At 34.7% G+C, this 16,282-nt stretch overlaps 1 protein-coding gene across 1 annotated transcript in view; it reads left to right on the forward strand.

Moving 5' to 3' along the window:
- Positions 1-16,282, forward strand: part of syne1a (spectrin repeat containing, nuclear envelope 1a) — a 151,137-nt gene that overhangs the window by 54,920 nt on the left and 79,935 nt on the right. The window contains 11 exon segments of the mRNA XM_051139300.1: positions 1,283-1,592; positions 1,695-1,859; positions 5,128-5,487; positions 6,517-6,653; positions 9,165-9,342; positions 11,549-11,731; positions 12,179-12,322; positions 13,349-13,504; positions 15,398-15,562; positions 15,708-15,880; positions 16,000-16,153. Of these exon segments, the coding sequence (XP_050995257.1) occupies positions 1,283-1,592; positions 1,695-1,859; positions 5,128-5,487; positions 6,517-6,653; positions 9,165-9,342; positions 11,549-11,731; positions 12,179-12,322; positions 13,349-13,504; positions 15,398-15,562; positions 15,708-15,880; positions 16,000-16,153 (2,125 nt within the window).

Below are 16,282 nucleotides of genomic sequence, written 5' to 3' on the forward strand. Positions count from 1 at the left end.
TTGTCCTTCTATTTATCTATCTATCGTTCTATCGTTCTATCTATTGTTCTGTCGTTGTCGTTCTGTCTATCTATTGTTCTGTCGTTCTATCTATCTATCTATGTATCTATCTATCGTTCTATCATTCTATCTATCTATCGTTCTATCTACCATTCTATCTATTGTTCTGTTGTTGTCGTTCTGTCTATCTATTGTTCTGTCGTTCTATCTATCTATCTATCTATCTATCTATCTATCTATCTATCTCTTTATCGTTCTGTCGTTCTATCTATCGTTCTATTGTTGTCGTTCTGTCTATTGTTCTGTCGTTCTATCTATCTATCTATCTATTGTTTTGTCCTTCTATCTATCTATCTATCGTTCTATCGTTCTATCTATTGTTCTATCGTTGTCGTTCTGTCTATCTGTCGTTCTATCTATCTATCTATCTATCTCTCTATCTCTCTATTGTTCTGTCGTTCTATCTATTGTTCTGTTGTTGTTGTTCTGTCTATTGTTCTGTCGTTCTATCTATCTATCTATCTATCTATTGTTTTGTCCTTCTATTTATCTATCTATCTATCGTTCTATCTATTGTTCTATCGTTGTCGTTCTGTCTATCTATCGTTCTGTCGTTTTATCTATCGTTCTATTGTTGTCGATCTGTCTATTGTTCTGTCGTTCTATCTATCTATCTATCTGTCTATCTATTGTTTTGTCCTTGTATTTATCTATCTATCTATCTATCTATCTATCTATCTATCTGTCTATCTACCGTTCTATCGTTCTATCTATTGTTCTATCGTTCTTTCGTTCTATCTATCTATCGTTCTATCTACCATTCTATCTATTGTTCTGTCGTTCTATCTATCTATCGTTCTATCTACCATTCTATCTATTGTTCTGTCGTTCTATCTATCTATCTACCTATCTATCTATCTATCTATCTATCTATCGTTCTGTCGTTTTATTGTTGTCGTTCTGTCTATTGTTCTGTCGTTCTATCTATCTATCTATCTATCGTTTTGTCCTTCTATCTATCTATCTATCTATCTATCTATCTATCTATCTATCTATCTACCATCTGTTCGTTCTATTTATCTATCAACCTATCTATCGTTCTATCTATCGTTCTGTCAATCTTTCTAGTGTTCTATCTATCTATCTCTCTGTCATTTTGTCTATCGTTCAGTAGTTCTGTCGATCTATCATTCTATCTAGGTAAATATGCTGAATAATATACACGGTAAAAATGTAAAGAATGTCAAATATAGAAGTATTTAATCTGTCCTTTGTGTTCTAGCCGATTGGAATGGACTGTTAATCAGTGGGATTTGTTCGTGGAGTCTCGCGCACAGCTGCAGAGATGGCTGGAGGGAGTAGGGGTGGAGGTTAAAGGTCCTCTTGAGCCCCAGCTTGGACTAAGGGAGAAACGAAAGCAATTGGAGAGACTGCGCTTACTGTCATCAGATGTGGAGGACCACCAGGGAGCTCTGTGCTATCTGGAGGAGAGTGCGGCTGAACTGTACAAACGCACTGGTGACCCCGTCTTTAAGGAAGAAGAAATGATTCTCCTTAGGGCACACTTTGAGGATGTCAAAGCTGCAGCAGAGGTGAAGTATTGCTAATGTCTAATAAATAGTTGTAGTGTAACAGTAAAAGAGAGTGTTTATATTAAAATTTAAATGCGTTAATTAATATTTTATCTTATTTAGGAGAGAGTCAGATTGTCAGAGGATGTTGTCATCGAGCACAAGCAGTACATGGAAACAATCAGGGAGCTCACTGATTGGCTAATGGTGGTAGGGGAGGAGCTTCAACAATGCTCTGACCCATCCGGTGACTCTCCAGCCTTAAATCAGAAGTTGACCGAAGTCCGGGTAAGATAATTCATTTAAAGAATATTAAAGTATTGGTTAATTTTATCCTTTTTACCTTTAATATTAAAACTGAAAAATGTAGCATAGCATGCCATGCCACAGAACATGTTATTTTCTACTCTTACTTTGTGCCAGACTATAATTCATATTATGTTTAATAAACTCCACATCTGTATAAAATAAGCATGCAATTTAAATATACTTCATTCCATTTTCATAATTCCACAAAGTGTTCACACATTAATTAGAAATTCAATTTTTTGTGAACAAGCTTGTCTTCTCTCTAAGGATTTTTTTAACAACCTCTGTGGAAAATTATAGAAAGAACCTGCATATTGTTTTTCTCATTTACAAACATCATATTTCACTGTGAATGGTGTGAAATGAAAAGACCAAATCCATTCTTTGAAGCAGATGAGATGGTGTGAGACTGCACGTCAAATTATGTGAGACACTGATGATATGAATGCATAATTGCATTTCATCTGCACATATGATTATGTGAGTGTGGGTGTATAAATAGATAGAGAGATATGAGTTTTTATTAACCCCATGAGAGAAATTGTACTGCAACAGTTGCCTGTCAACATAGCCTTGGACAGAATACAACAGCATTGTACACATATAAAATTTGCAGTTTAAATGATCCAGCTAGCAGAAGCTTTTATCAAAAATGACTTTTAGATTAAGAGCAATGCAATACCGTGATTAAGTGTTACAATACCAAATTCCCCCAAATAGTGAAATCAGTGAAAAAAAGTTTATTTTCTGAAAGTGTGCGTTAACGATTATGAGTCAAAATTTCACAGTCGTTAGATGTTTCTTGACAGTAGTAAGGAACTCAGCTTGCTTTGTACAAACTGATTTGTTCAGTTTACAAAGTACAAGGGAATACAGAATGGTATATCCAAAAAAAAAACTGTGTGTGGTCAAATGTTTGAACATTTATGTGAGTGGGGTAACACAACTGTGTGCTTCGTTTCAAGGTCAAGTTTCTGTACTACATGCTCTCACAGGACTAAAATCAATGGATGTAGATGCTTAGATTTTACTATTGTTATGGATCTGCAATATTTCTGTGCTGATTAGCTCATTATACCGTCTGCTTATCTCCATAACACTTTGTGTGCGTGTTTGATGAGAAAGAAAATCTTCATAACATGGGGTGCGTTTGATGAGAAAGAAAATGAGAGAAAAGTACCAGAGGCACTGAGAGAGCAATAAGAGGCGTTAAAAAAGGGGGAGAACGGGGGGTGAAATTGGTGGGAAATTTCTATGCTGTTTGCACGTTTCTCCCTGGATAATCAATGACACTCAGGAAGAATGAGAGAGTGGTAGATGCGATAAAGGATAATAAGACTACACAGCAGCACTTTAAATAAATGATATTCAAATAAACACTTCCATCTCTTTACCTTTAAAGCTGCGGTTTATTTGTCAGGGATCGTCACCTTAAAATGCCATCTGTTTATTACTGAACATAAATGTTTTTTTAAAACAAGAATAAGTTTGCATGGAAAGCTGTTATGCCTGAAATAAATGTGCTATCTTTGCTTTCCAATTTTTTTTTTTGAACGGCTGATGACTAAAATAAATAAAAATGCACATATTGTTGTTTTTCTATTGAATACATAAATTATTATTTTACATTAATTATTTTATCTGTCTATCTATCTATCTATCTATCTATCTATCTATCTTTTTATCTATCGCTCTGTCTGTCATCGTTTTATCTATCTATTGCTCTGTCGTTCTAGCTATCGTTCTCATTCTTTCTACTGTACTATCATTCTGTCTATCGTTCTGTCGTTCTATCTGTCTATCATTTTATCTATCTATCTGTCTGTCTGTCTATTGTTCTGTCTGTCTATCTTTTTATCTATCGCTCTATCTCTCATCGTTTTATCTATCTATCTATCTATCTGTCTATCTTTTTATCTATCACTCTATTTGTCATCGTTTTATTGTTTTATCTATCTGTCTATCTATCTATCGCTCTATCTGTCATCGTTTTATCTATTGCTCTTTCGTTCTAGCTATCATTCTGTCATTCTATCAACCGTACTATCATTCTGTCTATCGTTCTGTCGTTCTATCTGTCTTTCATTTTATCTATTTATTGTTTTATCTATCTATCTATCTATCTATCTATCTATCTATCTATCTATCTATCTATCTATCTATCGTTTTGTCTATCGTTCTGTCGTTTTATTTATCATTCTATTGCTCTGTCGTTCTATCATTCTATATATCTTTTGTTCTGTCCTGTCGCTTGATTAATTATCAGTACACTTTTCTGTTTATTTTTGTTTACATTTGATTTTTGCAACTGCAACTTTCTTGCTATTTTACTGTTATTTTATTTTATTTTAATTTTGTTTATTATGTATTTTGAATGACATTTAATAACACTGTTTATAAATAAAACATTTAATTTCAACAAATGTATTTAAAATGTATTCTGAAATGTATTTTACATTGGATAATTCACATTGCTGGATGAATGAATGAATGCATACATGAATGAAATTTTAGTTGCATATGAGAAAATTAGACTAAGTAGATAATGTATAAAAATTTTAATTTTGTTTATTATTTCATTTGACTAATATTTAATTTTTATTATTTACACTATTCATAAATAAATCATTTAATTGAAAAAAAGTATTTAAAATGTATTTTTAAATGTATTTTACATTGAATTCATTAATTATTTTCTAATTGTGAGAAAATTAGACAAGTAAACAAGCAGATTGTCATTTATAAAAATGATGGTAATTGAGATTAATAAAGCAGCTACTATTTAATTTAATTTTAATTTTATTTGTTGTTTAATTTCACTAACATTTAATTTATTTATTAATAGCACTTTTTATAAATAAAATATTTAATAGCAAAAATGTATTTAACGTATTTTACATCTGATGGTTCTCATCGCTGAATTAATGAATGAGATTCTAATTGCACTTGAGAAAATTAGACAAGTAAACAAGTAGATATTCATGTATAAGAATGATGGTAATTAAGATGAATAAAAAAGAAGCGGGGTGGCAGACAGTAGAGTTTATCCTCTGAAGCGTGAGGAACAGATCCGATGTGAGAGTTTTTCGCACGCTTGAACAGTCAGTCGGTCTCTCCGCCGTGAGAATCACGCGCGGCGGCAGCAGTAGTTGGATAACAAGCAGCCACCGATGCCGCAGTTTCCGTAGCAACTTTACCCTCCCTCTCTCCATCTCACTCTCTCGTTCTCCCTCCCTCCCTCCTTCAGGAGCTGCTGGAGCGCGGCGCGTGCGAGGGGCGCGAGCGGCTGCGGCGCGTGCGGCTGAGCGCGGAGAGAGCCGGAAGGCACACGGCGGCGGCGGGCTGCGAGCTGATGGATGGCGAAGTGGCGGCACTGGCTCGCGCGCTGCACCAGTGGGAGGGAGCTTCGCTACGAGCTCGCGACGCCCTCGAGACGGCCGTAGCCGCGGCGACAGGGGCCGAGCGCGAGCAGACACGGCTGACAGCGCAGTTGGAGGGAGAAATGGAGAAGCTGGAGGGCCAGCTCAAGGAGTGGAGCGAGGGACTGAGCAGCGCCGAGCGGAGGAATAGCGGAGCTGCGGCGGTGGAGGGATGGACGGTCGCCAAGGTAATTGAGAGAGATGAAGAGGGAAGGGGGAGTGTATAAGGTAAATGCTATTTAATTACAGTGTGCATTATGCAAGCCCTGTATGAAAAGTCACTCAGTTTGGTGAAGAATTTTAGCATTTTCGAAAAAACACACACTGGTTTGCAAGGTTTTTAATAGTACAGAGCATCTGTGTCCCGTTTTCTCCCTTGTTTGTCTGTTTTCTTTCTGTCTGGCTCTTTCTTATAAACTACAGTGAGTTGTAATATGTTTTCCTGCTGCTGAGGTTGTTTATACTTCCATATGCTTCTTACTGCTCAGATTATTGCTAAAGGATTGCAGATTTTTCCTCCTTCTTCCGTCTTTCCTCAAGTCCCTCAATGTTTCCTTCTTTTTTTGTACTTTCTCTCATCCCGTGTTTCCGGTGTCCGGACTTGTTTGTGTTACACGCTCGTTTGCGCGGCTCAAGCTCCTCAACATCTGACAGCTGACTCCCACCGGGAGCAGGAGAGAGAGAGAGAGAGAGAGAGGAGGAGGCGGGGAGGAAGGAGGGGAGAATGTGAAAGGGAGGGAGAGCGAAAGAGTGGCAACGCAAACGAGAGAACATGTCAAAGGCGAGGACGAGTGAATGAGACCCGCCGAAGAGTGTGAAAGAGAGGGAGAACCGCGGCGTGCAAAGGCAGGGAGGAGTGAGAGAAGGAAGAGGAGGAGAGAGATTGAGGGAGGAAGTGTTCTATAGTGGGAAGTAAGGGAAGCATTTCCCTCTTGTTTTTAAAGAGAGGGTCAGGGGGAGGGTGGAAGCGCAGAGAGAGAGGCACCACTTTGGCTCTGTATAATCTCAGGCATGTTCGGAGAAGTGGGAAGTCTTCCTGGACTCGCTGAAGAACAGAAATGCTTTTGTAAGCCCTGTACTGGAGTTGAATAGAGCTGTGTGTTAATTCTCAGATGTATGTGTGTGTGTGCACAACTGTGCATGAAGAAGCATCAAGCCGATAAATTAGATTTTAGGTGTGGATTGACACTTACCCCTGCTGTGTGTGTGTTTGTCAGGGTGTTCTGGAGGGGCTTCAGACTGCTGAAGTTATGGAGGAGAAGCTGAAGGCGCAGCTCAATGAGCTGTGTGGGTTTTCCAGCGATCTGGGTCCGCAGTCGGATAGAGTCAGCGCTCTCATCAAGCTACACAACAGGTGAGTGTGCTGCAGACATGAACGCATATGCATGGGTTCAAAGGTTTTTGAAGTCAAATGGTCACCACCTGGTTTTGTTTAGCAATCCATTCCCTGAATGTTTGTTTGGACTTTGTAGACAAGTAGAAGATGGATGTGTCTTACAGAGCTTCGCATAATTGTCTCCACTGATTACGGCATGTGGCTGGTTGAAATGTTGCAACTAAGGTTTATTTATGTAAAAAATTTTGGATATTGTAAAAACTACATGTTGATGAGCAAAGAAAATATGAAAAATAGTAAATAAGGAAATAATTTATAAAAATGTAAATATAACATAATAAACTATTAAAATTAAAAAATATAAAATGTTTATTTTTTTAATGTCTGCTATTTCGTATTATCTAATATTTAATTTAATCATTTATAAAGAATAACATTGGATAGTTTTTAGTTCTGAAAATAAATGTATGAAAATTGTAAAAAAAAAAAATATATATATATATATATATATGTGTGTGTGTGTGTGTGTGTGTGTGTGTTTATTAATAAATTATTAAAATAAAAAAATATAAAATGCTCTTTATTTATTCTAATATGTAATATTTAATAATATTTATTATTTCATTAAATATTATTTCATTTTCAAAAATAAAATTGGGTGGTTTTTAGTTCTGCAAATAAACATATGAAAAGAGTAAAAATGTATATATTACATATATACGGCACATGTAGAGAACATATGAAAAATAATAAGCAAATAATTTATAATAATGTAAATATAAAATAATACATTATTGAAACCATAAAATATAAAACGCTATTTATTTATTCTAATATATAATATTTAATATTATTTAATATTTAATTTAATGATTTATAAAAATTAATTTTTGGATGGTTTTTAGTTCTAAAAATAAATGTATGAAAAGTGTAAACAAAAATATATATATATATATATATATATATTAATAAATAAAAATAAATAAATTGAGGCCCAAATTATGTGAAAATGTAAAGACATTTATTCATCAGTTTTATTTGTAGTGTTCATTGAACTTTGAATACTGTAAAAAATAGTGTGTTTACCAGCAAACATATTTAAAATAGTAATAATAATAATAATAACGATTAAGCAAAAAAAAAAAAGATAAAACTGAAACACTGAAAGTAAATGCAAGAATAGTGTTGTAAATTAATGGAGAAATTAATAAATAGTTTCAGTTTTTTTTTAAGTTTATTCATTCATTCATAAATATATAAATATTTTATTGTTTATAATAATAATAATAATAAAAAAGCAAATAATAATTTAAAGCTATAACATTTAAAGTAAATGCAAAAATAGTATTATAAATTAATAGAAAAAATGTATAAAAAGTAGTTTAATTTGGTTTTTATTTGTTTTGAAAATATAAAGACATTTTCTTTTAGTTTTTCTATTTACCTTAAAGATTTTGAATATTGTAAAAACTGCATGTGGATGAGCAGAGAACTTACGAAGAATAGTAAGCAAATAATTTATAATAATATAAATATAAAATAATAAATCATTAAAATTAATATAAAACGCTATTATTTATTTTAATATCTGATATTTAATATTGTTTAATATTTAATAATTTATAAAAATAAGATTGGATGGTTTGTAGTTCTGAAAATAAATGTATGAAAAGTGTGAAAAATATATATTACATAATATATATACGGCAATTAATGAATAAAGTAAATTAATAGACTAATTGTCCAGCTCCCCAAGAATAGTGCGTTTACCAGCAAAACATATTTAATATAATAATACTATTTTAAATATTATGTATATTAATATTAAATATCATAAAACTATAACATTGAAAGTAAAGGCACAGATAGTGTTATAAATTACTAGAGATTTTTTTTATTTGTTTTTAAACATATATATATATATATATATATATATTTGGTTTTTCTGTTTATTAATTAATTAATTTATTTATTCATTAATTCAATAATTCATCAATCAATCAATCAAGAATAAATATTTATATTTATATAAATATTTCATTGTTTGTTTTGTACAGTAGGTTAAATACACATGCTGTATTTAATTAACGAATATATTTACACATATAAATTTAGTGCACTGAGGTGAATGAAGGGTTGTGATATATTGCACCTCATAGCGCTGCATCTAAAGTGAGCGTTTCAGCTGAGAGCACCTGTCATGACAGCAGGCTTTGCCTCGTTAGCATGCTTTTCAGGTATAGCAGCAAAAAAACATGCTTATCTTCCCTCCACTGTCCACTTTAACCTCATCCGCATTCGTGTGAGTGTGTATCTGTGTGCAGACATGCTAGCGTATTTTTGTGTGTGCAGCTTCTGCTGCGTTTTCACTTTCTGATTCCCAAACTCTCCCTCTGAGAGAGCCTGTCATTGAAACAGATGTCTGCTCACCTTGCGCTATCAGCCCCCCTACACTCACACATTTTAACCCCCATCCCCCTTTTTCACCCTTTCCTTTTCTAAAACCGTTCTGTGCATCTTCCTCCCTAGCCTAAGCCTGCGAGCCTCCCGGGAATGCCAGAATAAGGAGAAGCTGCTGGAACAACGCTTCCGTTCTTCTCTGCACGACTTCCGGCAGTGGATGGTCAATGCCAACATCTCTACCGCCAAATGCTTTGACTCCCCTCACAGCATCCAGGATGCCTCCGTCGCTCTCCAGCGGATCCAGGTGAATGAGTGGAATGGTTGTGGACAGTACTCTGTCCGGGAGGCTCATCCTAAATGGGCAAAATTCAGAATTCTTGGAACATAGCCATAGCCAGACCACAGCAGGTTGTCTCTATCCCTGTCATGTAAAGGTAGCCAGAACTTGATAAAGTGATAGCCCATTCTCACGTCCCATGGGCCAGTTTATGAGGCCACCATTCAGCCAAGGATGTGCCAGACTAGTCTATTTATGACTTCAATTAGCACGCTAGAAAACCCATGAGAGCAAAGGGAAAATGCATCGTAATGATGTATAGCCGTGATGAAAAAGACATAGTTAGACCTGGACGGAAATCGTCTGAAAATTCTGGAGATTAGCTAAAATATCTCAGATTTCATTTATTAAATAATTTCAAAATAGTAATATAATTGTCAGTGGTTCTTAACTGTTCAGTTGTGACCAAAAAATGGGTCACTAGTCTGTTCTGGTAAAATAATAATCCAAATAATACAATGCAATTTACCAAATTAGCCTAAAACACTCTCAGAAAAAAAGGTACAGTTCTGTCAGAAACTGTAGTGAGTAAGCTAAGGTACAAAAGTGAAAAGGTACAAATGTGTTCTTTTAAAGTACTAAAATATACCTTTAAGGTACTAATATGTACCGTTTAGGGATAGGTAAGGTACAAATATGTACCTTTTCATGTTTGTACTTTAGGGTACGCCCCAGTGAAAGAAATGGAGAAAAATAAAAGGAGGAGGAGAAAACACTCCCTGTATTTTATTTATAAAAAATAACAAACATTACTTTGTGCCTTATAAATTTATTTTATTTTATTTTATTTTATTTTATTTTATTTTATTTTATTTTATTTTATTTTATTTTATTTTATCTTAACCCCCTGTTCTCTCTACATCAGAAATAACAAACATTATTTTGTGTCTAATAAATGTTGTTTTTCATTTTATTTTATTTTATTATTATATTATATATTTATAATATTATATTATTTTATTATTTTTTAACAAGCATTTAAAGAAGTGAAACATTTCTCTTCATGTTTGTTTTTTTATTTTATTTTAGACTTTTTAATTTAATTTAATTTAATTTAATCTTTCAATTTTTTTATTGTTTTATTTTATTTTAATCCCCTGTTTACTTTATATCAGAAAAACTGAATTGTATCCTGCATGTACTGCATGTATCCTAACAGGCATTTACATCTTACATTTTGTTTGTTTGTTTATTTATTTATTTATTTCAAATCCTAAAACTTCATTTTGAGCAGTTACAGTGTGACCTGTAATTAAAGTTTGTTTTTTTTTTTGTTTTTTTAATAAATTACTTTTTATTGTAATGTAGTGACATTAACTTTCCAGTCATAACAAGAAAGGAAAAAACTCTTACTGTCTGTTTTTTATGGACATAAAAAACTTTACAGTCCAGTCTGTATTTTGCTACAGATTAATCTAGTCATATTAGTCAGATGGCAGTGTGCATAGGTTACATGACATGTCCTCATCAACCAAGACTACATTAAATACAAGTTCACTTGCAGTGAGGGTAAACATGATTGGTTTTGACCACAGTCTGTGGTTTAGCTGCTGAGACCATGAAACCATTGAAATTCAATTTTGTACGCTAATTTTGGCACTGTATTGGGTCACCGGTTGCCGTCCAATAAAAAAAATCTGGGTCCTGAAGCGAAACCAGTTCAAGCTCTTTTTAGCGTTTGTCTCCATGTATAAATTCATTCCACAGAATCCTGCAGATCTTTTTCCCACAATCAGCAGAGAAAAAAGCACAGATCAGCACAGATTCTGTGTGGGCATAAATGTAGCATAGGTCATGTACAACAATAAAAAGGGAGCGATATGAAGACAGAAGCGGAAGAGTGTTACTAAGAATGAAAAATGGAAACAACGCTCCTCATTTTTTATTTACCATCAAATACATTTCAAATGTGGAACAATGTTTCCGCATGGCTTACTGCCCTGAACCACCAACACAGCGGCAGACGCGCTTTGGGTCATACATAATTGCATCTGTACCGTTTGAGTGGAGAAAGACGGAAAAAAGACGGGACGTGCACGCCTCACAGATGGTGGGAGATCCCTGCTGGGTGCCTGTCAATGTCTGGACGTGACTCATTGCACTTGCTGCCCTCTGCTCTGTGATAGTCTTCTTGTGTCTGTGTGGCTGACGTCTTGCTCATTCTACACCACAGGAGTTCAAAAGTGACAAGGAGCAGGGCCAGACCAGACTGAACGCTGTCCTGACCTATGGAGAGCAGCTTAGTAGCGTGATGCCTGCCGACAGAGTGGAGGCCATCAGGACCAAAGCAAATGCAGCCAAAGATGATTGGAAGAGCCTGATGGACAGTTTACAGAGAAGAGAGACTGCCTTACAGGTAGACCTGCTTAGAGATATATATACTTTTTTTTTTATTTAATTTTGTTGTTTTAGCAGAGTTAGTTTAGTAGAGATGAGTGATTTTTTTAAAAACATCTCGACACATTACTATTTTATTTTTAATACCTGCCTATTTTATTTAGTATTATTTTTATTTTATTTTATTAGTTGAGTTAGCTGAGTAGAGATAAGTGGCATCTCTACATATTGCTATTTTATTTTATTTTTAATATCCTTTTTATTTTATTTTATTTTATTTTATTTTATTAGTGGAGTTAGCTGAATAGAGATAAGTTAATTTTTTTAAAGATATCTCTACATATTACAATTTTTTTAATGCCCTGCTCAATATTTTATTTTATTTTATTATGAAAGAGTGTTTTTAAAATAAAAAACATATACAGCTTGAGGCACATATGTAACTTTTATAAAAATGTACTTTCAGGTGTTGCAGTCTCAGATGCAGGACTTTGAGGCGAGTGTGGAGCCACTTCAAGACTGGTTAAACAGGACTGAGATCAGCGTGCAAGAGAGCAGCGCTCGCCTCCATGACCTGCCTGCCAAGAGGCTAGAGCTCTCCAAACTTCAGGTAAACCCAGATAGTCTTACTGACTTATTTATACTTATTCATAAGAGCTTTGATCTACCAGAATGAAATCAATCACTACTATTAAGATTCCAGTCCTCACTGACAGCACCTTGAAAATCAGTGTAATGTAATTCGTTGATAGAAGAACATTTGATTTCTGGTCAATAGATTATGCATTAAACATGTAGAGACTATTAAAAATACATTTTCTTTTGAGCATAATCTAGCTGTTTAAACATGTAATTAAATGATCAGATGAAATCATCTAACTGTGGCAGTGGATTTTGCAGTACTTAAGCTCAATTAAACGAGTTGAACAGAAGTAGGATCTGTTGGAGATAATGAAATAAACCACGTCTGTCATTGATGATTCCGCTGAGTCAAGCTTTTTGCCACAGTTGAGGATTAAGCTGACATGCAATTAATTTTTCGCTCTTTAACCGCACTCAAAGAACAAAACCCCTAATGTACAATTTGACAATGACATGAATGTAGAATAGAGGTTGGAAAGATAAATATTTCTATTTTTGCCTTATCACAAGATCTTTCGTCTCTATTTTTGTATTGCTTTGTCGCCTGCTGGGCCCTTTTGTCTGCTCTGTTGGCAATTACATTTCCAACAGTGTATCTGTACAGTGTGTAGAGGTCCTCTGAGTGATTATCCATCCCCTCCCATCTCCCCTTCCCCTGCTTTTACCCACTTTCCCTCTTAATCCCTTTATCCCCAGAGTGTACCCAACATGATAGACTCTATTATCATGAACTGTGTCTGCCTAACTGACAATTTCACAGTCTGCTCTTTTTCCATCTAGAGAAAAGAAGCAAGAAATTTGCTCGTGGTGGTCTTTTGTGCCCTGATGTATTAAGTGTGTTTAGTAAAAGTTTGGAGAACGTAACCTGTCTGTCTTGGTGGATGTGTCCAAAAGCTCATGTTGGCTTTTAGTGTGGTTTTTCATGGCATGAACGTTCGTCTTTATTCTTCTGTGACCCCTGCTTGCCTCGTGACCCCTGATTGCACACCGTCAGACGCTGCTGGAGGAGATGCGCTCCAGAGAGTCTGAACTGGCAGAGCTGAGAGGGCGAGCACATGGCCTCTGGGAGGGTCAGGGTGCTGGGAAGAGCTTTGTGCATCGGGTCTGCCAGCTAGCTGCATGCTACTTGGCGCTGAGCAACCTGATTAAGGTAACCTCCTCTACCTGTCTGTTTACCTCATCAGTCCTGTGTTTGCTGTTTCATCTTTGCAAGTGATTGTGATGCAAGATGAGCTCATTTTAATAGCCTGTTTAGCTCTATTAGGAGATTTACTATATGCTTTAAATTTTTCATTGTTTATTTAACTCTCAATAACAGGTTTGCTTTGAATCTGGGAGACTGCCTGGTGTACATGTTTTCTATTTGAAATGCTAATTGATAATGGTCAGACTGAATTATTGAATTATGGAGAGTGAGTGTGCATTTCTGTTCACAGTAATTCAGATTTCATTAAATTTTGTTTCTTTTCTGTGCGCTTTGTTTGATTGCCTACAGTGCCATTTAAAAGTTTGGGGTCAGTATGATTAAAAAAGAAAAATAATTAATACCTTCATTCAGAAAGGAGGCATTAAATAGTTCAAATGCGACAGTAAAGTCATTTATACTCTTACCAAAGACTTTCATTTTTAAATAAATGCTGTTCTTTCAAACTTTAAATTTATCTTAAGTAGCATGGGTTTATTGCAGCAATAGCCAACAATACATTGTTTGGGTCAAAATGATTGATTTTGCTTTTATGCCAAAAATGATTAGGATATTAGGTAAAGATCATGTTCCATGAATATATTGTGTAAATTTCCTACCATATATATACAATATTAAAACCTAATTTGTGATTAGTAATATGCATTGCTGAGAACTTCACTTGACAACTTTAAAGGTGATTTTCTCATTATTTTTTTTTTTGTTTTGCACCCTCAGATTCCAGATTTTCAAATAGTATCTGCCACATATTGTCCTATCCTAACAAAACATACGTCAATGGAAAGCTGTATACATCAGTGAAATTTATAATTCTCATATAAATTTCATAAAATTTACCCTTATGACTTTTTTTTTTTTGGTCCAGGGTCGCATATATTAATACAAAAAAAATAGTCATTTGAAACTGTAAAATTCACAGTATATTTTATGAAAAGCAAATTGTATACTCTTTTATTTAGGGATGCATTGATATTAAATTTCAGACCAGTATCAATAATTATTTTCATGTTATAGCCAAATAACCAATAAATGTCTTATTAAAGCTCTATATTATTTTATTAAATTATTTTAAAATTAAACTCTAAAAACTACACTGAATCATTTTAAGTGCTACAGGTGATTTTAGGTGTTGCAACATTATAATGTGGAGTATGAAAACTGATATTTATTTTGACATTTGCTAAAACTGCTAAAGATACATTTTACAGTGTTATTTATTTAGTGTTAATGTTATAAAAATTAATTACGTTATGTTAGCAAAAAAAAGGATAAATGTTATTCAAAAAGTGAACATTAGATCACTGCAAAAGGTAATGTAAAAATAGAAAATATGCACAATTAAATATCCGACTATTGGATAACAATAAACTTAAAAATCTCTAATATCAGCTGATGACCAATATTGTATCATTAATGTACATCCTTATGCTGTGTGCACACCAAACAAAGCGAATATTCTAGATTACTTACGGGATGTTTTCATGTCACTCACGTGAAAAAATGATCGTGTATGACTTTCCTCCATTTTCTGATACAACTGGACATGTCAAAATGGACGTGTCAGTAAGTTCTTCACTGATGTGCTTGCGCGACAATGCATCGTGACATTTCCACTCAAGCTGAAATTTTTTGAAAATACACAATGTCATGTGCTTGTGGCAATAACGGCACCCAATTTGCGTAATTTGTGTTCACCCAGCACGAATTTGCATCTATTCACATTTTTGCATCGACTTGTAATCTACTCATGCAAATAATTAATTTCGCTTTTGGTGTGCACACACCATTCCAGATACCTTATTTATCCAGTCTTTTACTCTAGTCTTGACTTCTCTGCAGGAGAAAGTGTCAAGGGTAGAACGAGTGGTGGGGGAGCATCAGCTTTTTTCACAAGGCCTTCAGGAACTTCAGAACTGGGTTTCAGAGTCCAAACAGGTCCTCAAAACCTGCAGATGCCCCACATCTGACAAAAGTGTGCTTATCACCAGAATGGGCCAGCTTGAGGTACACTGTCGTTTATTATACACATTTTACAGTTTTATAGATGTTGCTAAATCAACAGAACATCCATCAGAGGATCTGGCACTTGTAAATTAGTTTGTAAGTTTCATTTGTACATGTGTGTAACAGGATTTCTGATTGATTACAGACTTTACTGGCAGCTTGTCAAGGGAGAGAAATCCAACTGAAGATGCTCATCACCAGAGGGGAGTCTGTCCAGAGGAACACCTCGGCTGAAGGTGTACCAGTGGTTCGCAAGCAGATCCAAGACCTAAAAGACTCTTGGGAATCACTCTTGTCAACATCAATACAGTGCAAAAGGTTAGAGAACTCTCTGTCCACCAGTCTATGTTTATTCATCTTCTTTATGTCAGTGCTTTTGTCTGAGAATTTTCTCAATCTGTGGAAATTGTAGATGTGTTGTTTATATGCATTTACAGCCAGTTGGAAGGTGCCTTGTCACACTGGACCAGTTACCAGGAAGATGTAAGTCAGTTTGAGTGCTGGATGGAGCGAGTAGAAGAGAGCCTCGGAAACTCAGACAAACACTACGCTGAAATGAGGGACAAGACAGCCAATCTAGGCCGTGCCAAGGTAGATAATCCTTTTCATATGCATACTTTCGCAAGCATGTATAATGTAATATCATTTTATACTGGATTTATTATTTAGATAACAGTTGTATATTCTTACAGTTCTATTAAAGATTGAAACCTCAAAGTA

This window comes from Labeo rohita, chromosome 20, assembly GCF_022985175.1.
Source record: "Labeo rohita strain BAU-BD-2019 chromosome 20, IGBB_LRoh.1.0, whole genome shotgun sequence".
Classification (NCBI taxonomy): domain Eukaryota; kingdom Metazoa; phylum Chordata; class Actinopteri; order Cypriniformes; family Cyprinidae; genus Labeo; species Labeo rohita.